At 37.0% G+C, this 9953-nt stretch overlaps 1 protein-coding gene across 1 annotated transcript; it reads left to right on the top strand.

The window, feature by feature from the left end:
• The first annotated feature begins 940 nt into the window (after positions 1–940).
• On the top strand, positions 941–9176 carry LOC146974570 (complement factor B-like). The gene is made up of 18 exons (XM_085798090.1): positions 941–1066; positions 1511–1717; positions 1832–2017; positions 2148–2327; positions 2758–2844; positions 3237–3376; positions 4150–4294; positions 4384–4515; positions 4780–4887; positions 5089–5223; positions 5974–6080; positions 6248–6380; positions 6524–6662; positions 6786–6862; positions 7948–8048; positions 8200–8332; positions 8559–8608; positions 8754–9176. Exons 1-18 carry the CDS (start codon positions 991–993, stop codon positions 8919–8921), a joined length of 2304 nt encoding a protein of 767 aa, XP_085654216.1. The 5' UTR covers positions 941–990; the 3' UTR covers positions 8922–9176.
• Positions 9177–9953: the final 777 nt, after the last annotated feature.

Here is a 9953-nt window from a genome sequence, read left to right as displayed (position 1 = left end):
CTGTCTATCACCTGGGAAGCCCCCAGTTAACACATGTAATTCACAAGGTTTACTTAAGCACCACTGTGTAGTGGGATGAGGTCTTTGCATCAATATTGTGGAAAATCCCAATTTTCTAAATCAGCTGTGATGTAAGCGTTTTGAGAAGCTGAAGACGCTCTGGGAAATTATTTCCTGCATTTGCATTCATTTGAAAACACTGACGGACGTTTTGTATTTCAAGAAACTGTGCAGATAAATAAAAAGTACAGGGTGGAGGTGTGAGATCTGAAAAGACATACAGATGCAAACCAATCATAAAGATTTATGAAATTTACACTAAAAAGAAACAAAAACAAATAACTTTGAGCGATAACTGGACAAAGTAGGGAGTTGATCAAATGTGGCACAGTCAATAGCTGAATCAACATCCACAGCTCCTCCCTATTTTGGGAAATGATGAAGCAAGTTCGTACTTTGCTCTAATTTCACAATTACTTTTTGTTTGTTTTGTTGTTTTTTGTGCAGTATGTGACTGTGTGTGTGTACAAAGGGTGCAGATTCCTGGATGAAAACAGACTATAGTTTAGGTTAAGGAAAATAAATAAATAAAATAAAGAAAACCTGATTAATATTTGGACTACACCAGTTCAACTCAACTGTTTTAAATGTATTTAAATGCAGTGGGCCTTTCAGGCTAAACGGCTAAGTAAGCAAATTTCTTTCCATTTTGACAGTTGTCTTAATGTTCCCACACTTATTGTAAAAGTCCAAATTAAAAGTGCTGAGTTTATTTCTACATTGGACAAATTAGGTTAATTATTTTAATCTTGATTGAGGTCTTGTGCAGTGGTGAAATAGGAAATCTTTATTTCTGTCCCACACTATTGATCCCCTTTTATTTGTCGTGAGGTTAATAAGTACCAGGACCACATTTGTTTGTTCAGCCCCTCACTTTCCAATTTGAAATAAATGTAAGGCTGCTAGGTCTCTCTGTTTGTTCCTCATTGTATGATTGTACGGTTCACCATGGGATTTTCTGTCGACTGGCGCTGGTTTGCTGCTCTTTCATGTCTCCTCTGCATGGGCAAGTTTCTTTCTTTTTCTTTTACTTCTAAAATACATATGATAGTATTGTGGATTTCCATTTGTGCTAAACGGTCATGTAATCATATTCACACAGTAGCCAGTAAGTGAAGCTTTTTTTGTAGGATGTAACAGAATGGCCATAATGAACTAAATATTTTACACACATTCAAGACAAATGTGTGTGTTTTGTCAGTAGCTCAAGAATTGAAGTAAAAATAATGCAGATTAGAAATATTAATTTGCTGCAGCATTTTTGGTTTTGACATTAAAATTTCAGCGAAAAATATTATTTGATTGTTATTCAATCAGAGTGTTTTCTTTCTGAAATCTGATTTTTACATATAAAGATGAGTTTAGTCATTATGTAGTAATATTAAATCTATAATTTATGATTATCATACTAAATCTTAGCCTGGATGCCAAAAAACTATTTTCTTTCCAGGAGGTGAAGTTCGGTGTGATTGCACAGAGGAAGGTATGGAAATTGAAAGCGGTGCCTACACACTGACCAGGCAGCTAGAGACCGGCAGCATGTTGATCTACAAATGTGACAAGGGCTTTTTTCCATACCCTTATCTGATCCGCACATGCCAGCATAATGGCAAATGGAGACCACCACCCAAAAAATATTCACCACAGAAATGCAAATGTGAGTTATGATGATGATGATGATGATGATGATGATGATGATGATGTTTCTCACTCTTCTCCAGGCTGCCTGCTCTATACTTGACAACTCAGGTGCTTTTGTTTTGTGTTGCAGTGATTGAATGCCCAGACCCAACCGTGCTGAAATATGGAGACGTCGACCCTCCTCAGACCAAGTACTATGTGGGGAATGAAACCACGTATGAGTGTTACTCTGGCTACAAACTGCAGGGCTCATACAGACGTGTTTGTTTACCAAATGCAAAATGGAGCGGCTACACTCCCATCTGTACCCGTGACAGTAAGTCTGTAACTGTGATCTGTTCCTCTCACTCTCCTATTTGTCTTTTAGGTTGGGGATACATCTTCATTTGTTATTGCTATATTAATTACCCATGTGTCTTTTTTTTTTTTTTTTTTTTTTACCACAGCTGGAGAGCACTGTACTGATCCGGGTGTCCCACCTGGTGCCTCAAGATTGGTCAGTGGATTTGGAATTGGTGACAAAATACGATACACCTGTGATGGGTTGGGGATGTTTCTAGTGGGGTCAAAAGAAAGAACGTGTCTGGAGAGCGGACAGTGGACCGGCGCAGAACCAGAATGTTACTGTAAGACTCATACCTATGAAGTTTGGTTATGTTACTGTTAGTTCTGCAAGGAGCTACTGTAGAAGTCTGCAAAAGGTCAACAGGCTGCACAATTTATTCAGAACATTGTAAAAAGTTATTTTTATACCTTACCAATCTGTGTTTATACTTTATTATTATTTATTACTTAAAGTATTATCATTCTGACGAGTTTCGTACTCTTAGTTTTGCCGCTTGTCGAGTTTGGTGAGACCAGCAGATACATGATGATCAGCTGCCTCCTTTACGTAAACACTGCCTGAAACTGCTGAGCCTGAACCCCTGTCCCATGGAAGAACTTTTGTTGGCTGTTACCTTTGTACCCTGTCTCCTGTTTACCTCTCTGCCTTTACCTTTTTGCAATCATTTAAACTTCTCTTTCTGCCTCTGTTTTTTGTTTTGCTTCTTGCAGACAAACACACCTATGACTCTGCACGGGAGGTTGCACAGTCATTTGGTGGTTCAATCAAATCAAACCTAGACACTTTAGCACCCACCGGTAAGTAACTATGACTAATAAGACTAATATGATGGATCCTAAATAAAATCATAATTTAATAGCAATCCAATATGATGATGTTTGTTATTGCAAGAAGTCGTAAGATGCATCACATTCTGTTGAACTAAGAAGAAAACAATAGTAATTTGATAATTTATTTGATAATTTATCCTATTTCTTAGTTAACTTTGTAAAAACTAACCAATATTTATGAATATGTCAAAGAATCTACCTACATGAAAAACAATGCAGAAAATATTGTGTTGTGTATTATATCTTCTTGTATTATATTATATCTTCCGTCATGATTTTTTTTTTTAGAGGCAATAGAAAATAAACATGGGATATAATGTGTATCGCAAAATAACTGTGATTTGTTTTTGATTGTACAGAGGTCACACAGGAGGGGAGAATAGTGAAGATCACAGCAAATGGCACGCTTAACATCTATATCGGTGTGGACATGTCTGAGAGCATAACCAAGCAAAATATCACCGATGCAAAAAATGTGATCGAGAAATTAGTTTCAAAGGTAAGAAGAATACAGTTCTCCTCTTGATTAATAAAAACACATGTGAGAGAGTCTCAGATATATTTGACAGTGTTTTTTTCTTATAAGACATAGCTACATAACTCTCTAATTACAATATGCAGAATTTGTGATTTACCGCCAGTTACAATGTCAGGTGACTAGTTGGCTAGGTGACTGGTGGCTTATTTGGATGTTGAATGTTGGCAATACATTTGCTGAGCTGCAAAACATATTAGACATAAAGCAGTTGGTGTGACCAAAATTTGGACATTTAATCAATCACTTGATCTTACAATAAAATAAAAGTCAGTCATGGGAGGTTACTTATGAGTCAGAAATGTCATGTAGATATTTAGAAACCTACTTACAACAGCGTTTTACATTTTTCACCATTTTATATCCGAATGGATGTGATGTCTGACTTATGGAGAACTTCATGTTGTTTGACACACTCTTAGAAACACATTTGGCACCATTACATACACAACATGAACAAACACAATCCCGTCCCATTTGGTTGTCAGGGCAAAAGCCCATTAGAATTAAATTTCATCATGAATTTTACATCATAGACTTGAGGCCTCTCGGCTCGTTGTCGGTGCACACTGTAGGTTACTCCTCTTGCTGATAAATGAATCAAGTGCTCAACAAAATAACAACTGTAAGCAGTTAGGGAGGTGTTGCATTAATGAAATGCATCACAGCAGCTCCACAAGTGTATGTGTGTTTTGCAAAGTTGTTCCTGGTTAAAGATTTGCTTTTCGTCTCCACAGATTGCTGTATTTTCTACATCTCCAAACTATGAAATCATATTTTTCTCATCGGAAATACATGAAATAATCAACATTAATGAGTATCTAGATGATGGAGTCGATCCCATAACAGTCAAGACAAAGCTGAAGGAGTTTGACGTGGATGGTAAAGTCAAACAGAGAGATGTTGTTGACAATGCTGTTTTAATTCATGGCTTGACGCTAAGAATTTGTTTTCTGTGTTTGGACTCAAAGAGCAAAACACTGCTGGGACTGATCTGACACGAGTCTTTGACCACTTCTGGGGAAAAATGTCTTTCATAAAGGAACGAGTCGGAGCAGAAAAATTTAAGACACATCGTCACGTCATCATTCTTTTTACTGACGGTAATTAGGGGCCAGTCAGCGTAAACTGCCGGCCTATTCTTCTTCTTCTTCCTAGATAATCCTACTTCCCCTACATGAAAAATCACCCGATTTACTCACCTTCAAGTACATTTCAATATTCCTCATGGGGCAGGGTGGGGAAGGGGTACTGTGAACATACTGTATACCAGCCAATTCTTGCCAAATACATTTTCAATCTTCCCAAGAAAAATCTTTCTTTCTTTCTTTCTTGTCATTTTAACATGGTGGATTCTTTCATTGCAGGTGCTTATAACATGGGAGGTTCACCTGCAGCAGATGTACAAAAAATTAAGAACATGGTATACATGGACCATGCAGTTGGAGATAATCATCCAAGGGCTGAATTTCTTGGTGGGTTTTTAGTTTTATACGATGAGCAGATTTCTGATGCCATACTGATTCTCATTATCTACTGCCATTGTTTGGATTCCTCTTCACAGACACATGCTATATTGTCAGTAAACAATATTCAGTTGTTTTCAGTAAAGATGCGCAGTTTGAGCAACAAAACGTGTTTTAATGCAGACCATAATTAACCTGATTTTATTACAGATATTTACATTTTTGGCATTGGAGGTGAAATCTCTGATGAAGACCTGCAGCTACTCACAACAGGGACCGGTGGTAGGCATTACTTCAGAATGGATAAAATTGAGAATTTACGTGAAGTCTTTCAAGAAATGATTGGTAAGACATCTATCTATCTATCTATCTATCTATCTATCTATCTATCTATCTATCTATCTATCTATCTATCTATCTATCTATCTATCTATCTATCTATCTATCTATCTATCTATCTATCTATCTATCTATCTATCTATCTATCTATCTATCTATCTATCTATCTGGGCTGGGCCAAAAAATCAAATTTTATATTAATCGCGATTTTTTTCTGGCGATTTTTAAATATCGATTCTCATATGAGAATCGATTTTTTTTTTGATTTTTAAATATATTTTTTTTTTGGACGACCAGTCTTTATTGTACGATCATGTATTCTATGCCATTACACTCGACAAAGTCATACCGGCCTGTTGTGTTCGTTTGTTCACAGATATCTATGTGAACAAACGCACACAACAGACAAACTGATGTGATGTGTGTATTGTTTTTTGTAAATATGACTTATGATGTATTGTCAAGTGTTTGGTTCAACCTGCTTTTGTTTAAGGAAAGAAAATCACAATAATTGAAATATAAAATCGCAATACTTGGTAAAATCGAATCGCAATACTTGTTTAATCAGAATCGCAATTTAAATCGAATCGGGATCCAAAAATCGTTAGAGAATCGAATCGGCACAAAAGCATATCGGCCCAGCTCTACTATCTATCTACTGTATCTATCTATCTATCTATCTATCTATCTATCTATCTATCTATCTAGTAATAGAGTGAATACATGTTATACGTTTTTATCTTTTTTGTCATGCAGATGATGATGATGTTAAGGGTCTCTGTGGTCTTCACAAAGAGTTGGATGAGGACAGCTATGGCCCAAAGAGGGATGTGTATCCATGGTGGGCATACATTACAATTAAGGTGAGCGCCTTGTCTTATTTCATTGACCCTTATCAAATAAACAATCCATCACTGACGAAGAAGATTACAGCCCTAATATGATGAGAGCAGCAAATTGCTTTCTTCTTCTGAGTCTTATCTAACTAAAAAGCTGTATTTGTTTATTTATTCATCATTAAAAACTTAAGAGAGATGGATCAACAACATACTGCCTTGGCTCTCTGGTGAGTCCGAAGTTTGTCTTGACTGCTGCCCACTGCTTCCCGAATGGTACCTATCATGAACAGATCACTGTTGAGATTGATGATGGAACCGGCAGAGGTATGCTTTCTTCAGCTGTATCTGAACATGGAGCCGTAAAAATTAAATGTTACAGTATACAGTTTAGCTTTTCTCTTTTGTAATGGATATTTGTGTCCTACAGTACGTGACCATTTTACACTTTCTCATTTTGTCTTTTTCAGTGAAAGACATTCAACAGTATTTTCTACACCCAGACTATGATGTTTTTTCTAAAAGTAATCAGGGCGTGCCGGAGTTCTATGACTATGATGTGGCTCTTGTGCAACTCACAGAAGCTGTTCATATCTCTTATGAGTCCAGGTAGGAACTGGTGTCGCATTTTTGATTGGATTCATTGATAAAGCAGTTCATACTATGAAGACAGTGTTACAAATTGTTTACTAGGGAAATCGTCCACTTCATGTCATTGTTTTTCTCACTCAGACCTATTTGCTTACCTTGCACCGTGGAGACCAACGTTGCTTTAAGACTGCCTCCTCATGCTACCTGTGAACAACATGGTAACTCCACCAAAATGCTGCAACATAGCTTGGTTAGCATTTATGCTAAAAGAAAATGTAGAGAATGATGACATTTTGTGTTTTCTTCATTGTTTTGGCTCATTTTTGGCTCAACTCTATTGCACGTTTTATTTACTTTTCAAAACTAAGTTTTTGTTGCCAGTGAAAAGTTATATAATGCGGAGTTGTTTTCAAAATGTAAAAGTTTTTTTTCACTATGACAGTCACAAATTAGTAACATGATGATTATGACTGATAGAGTCACCAGGTGGTGATTAGTTTACAGCTCAGCCATTGTCCAAGACATGTGACCGAAGGTCAGATGACAAGTCGATCATTGACCGCCGGCCTAGGGTGTCCTGGTGCCATGTGCACTGATGGACACCCTTATGCTTGAACTGTGACTAGCACAGAAGTCCAGCAACAAAACACCACTCCGGTTCAGATCAGAGAGGCCGTTCCTCCCAATCACGCCTCATGAACCCTCTCTCAGTGGTGGACCTACAGGAAGGTACTTGGCTCCTTATGGCTGTGCCCAACAAGGTCCCATGGGCAAAGACCTGACCACCAGGTGCACGCTTGTGAGCCCCAACACCAGGCCTGGCTCCAGGGTGGGGCCCCGGTGATGCCAATCTGGGCAACATGAACATCCTTGTCATATTTCCCGTCATCTAGAGCTTTGGAACTGCTCTGACCCGTCACCTAGGACCTGTTTGCCTTGGGAGACCCTACCAGGGTCAATAAACCCTGGACATCATAGTTCCTAGGATCATTCGGATGCTCAAGCCCCTCCACCACGATAAGGTGGCAGTTCAAGGAGGGGTGATAATTAGATGTTTAGAAAAAATGATATTGTTTGTAGATGGAAAGATATATGGAAAAATAAATATTGAAGTTTTCCTTCAATACATAAATACAACAAAAAGACATTCATATCAAATAAACCTTACTACTAGATTATATCATGTAATAAATCTTTATAATTTTTACAGATGCTTCATACAGATGGTATAATTGATGACCATTTGACAATTAATGTATTAATGTTGTGTTTTGTAATGTATTTTTCTGTTCTCTAAATACAGAGCAACTTCTTCTGAGGGATCGTACAGAATCAGTCAGTTTCCTGCGCAAGACATCGAGCGAAATAATAGATAAAGATACCTGGGTCCATCTTGGCAATAGTGTGAGTTTTAGATTTCTGAGCCGTGCCATTTGTGTGTGTGTGTGTGTGTGTGTGTGTGTGTGCTGCCGTTGTGCTGCCTACTATCTATATTTTTCACTCAAAAACTAAAAAGTCGCTCTAAACTATTTTGTCTTCCAACTCTCCCATGCAGAGATCTGCATGCATCACTGGTGCAAAAAAGCCAAGTCAGATGACAGCACCTAACTGGAGAGATATTGCTGTGACTGAGAACTTCATGTGCAGTGCTCCTAAGGATGGTCATAGAAATGGCATCTCATGTAAAGGTATGTATTCTGTATTTCACGTACAAAAGGTACTTGCCTATAGGCTGTGCAGAGGAGCTTTTTCAGTAGAGCTCAGGATATTTCACCAACATTTGTATTTTTTCTTATTGTGACAATGGGAAATGGCATTCCTTTCATCCATAACATCTAAGTTTAGATGCATTTGGTACACTAAAAATATGAAGAACAAGGGTGTGACCATGTGTGTCTGTATTTTTTGGGACAGGCGACTCTGGAGGTGCTGTTTACAAGGACCATAATGGTCGCACAGTGCAGGTGAACAATCACTTTTCCCCCCATGCTTTCAACATTACATCACAGATGAGAACCAAAAATATTTCTCAAAAGGTCGATAAAACCTTTTTCTTAATGAGGTAATATAGTAATACTTTGTGAGTTGACTTTTTGATTTCTTTCACAGGTTGCTGTGGTCAGCTGGGGAAACACAGAAAAGTGCAAAAATAATGGTAGAGATAACACAAAAAAATCACAGGTAGATTTCTTTCTTGATATTTTCAAGGTTATCCCTTTCCTCAAATCAATACTTGGAAAAGACAGTGATGAGTACATTTCAATTCCATTTTTGTGAAAGTGAATGTTACATCCTGTGATTTGTTTTGACAATTCAGTTTTTTATTGTGTGTATTAGTGTGTGCTTATTGCAGTTGACTGAATTCGTCCAAAATTCAGTCAACTATTTTTTTCAGACTGAGTTAAACAGGTACAAAAGAAACATTGTGTTCAAACTTTTTCTTGTATGTGTGTATGTAAGTCCATCAACACTTACATAAAATCATCAATATAATAATAAAAAAGATCACCCTCATCCATTCTCAAAAAGTCACCAGTAGCCTACATGCAGTTGGTTGACGGTTTTCATTTATTTAGCACTTCGTGAGTCAAGTAACGCTGATAACGGCACATCTCATTGTCTGTAATGGTAACAGCGTTGTAACGAGGGAAACAATAATTTATACATTTATAAAATATGATGTAATACAATATGGTATAGTATGGTGATTGTATAGTAAAGTATGGTAATAATGTACAATACAATATAGTGTAACAATACAATAAAAATAGAATAGAATAATAAAATATATGTATCTTATAATTATATAATTTATTATAGAAAGGTATTGTGACATAAAGCAATAGAAAACCAGATTATAATTCTGCAGATGTAGCATAATAACTATCCATCGCCTATGCAATACATGTTTTAGTATATTAACACAAAAGATACTGTGGAGAAGAGTCAGTGAGAAAATCATAATAAAACAGAAGGGCTGTAGTGTAGTGTACTGTACTGTACCTGAGTGGTTAGTCCTCATAGTTTAGTGGAGTGCCACAACCCCTGCTGAAGCTGCTCCAAGCAGATGTTTTAACAATAATAATTGGCTGTAGGAAGCAGATGATTTATATTCTCAGTGTTTGTTAATTTAACAGAAAAAAAATATGCAGAGCATTTTGCAGGAGTTGAACACAGTTGGAGATTTAGAAAATAATCTGAAGAACAAATACCATCATAATTTACATGACACACATGCATTCATAATCACAGGTTATTAAACAGTTTCCCTCTCTCAGGCTGTTTCCCAACCAAAAAAGAGGAATGACT

The sequence above is a fragment of the Trachurus japonicus genome, chromosome 14, assembly GCF_045865225.1.
Source record: "Trachurus japonicus isolate A0001 chromosome 14, Traja_1.0".
Classification (NCBI taxonomy): domain Eukaryota; kingdom Metazoa; phylum Chordata; class Actinopteri; order Carangiformes; family Carangidae; genus Trachurus; species Trachurus japonicus.
This window is presented reverse-complemented; position numbering and strand designations above follow the sequence as displayed.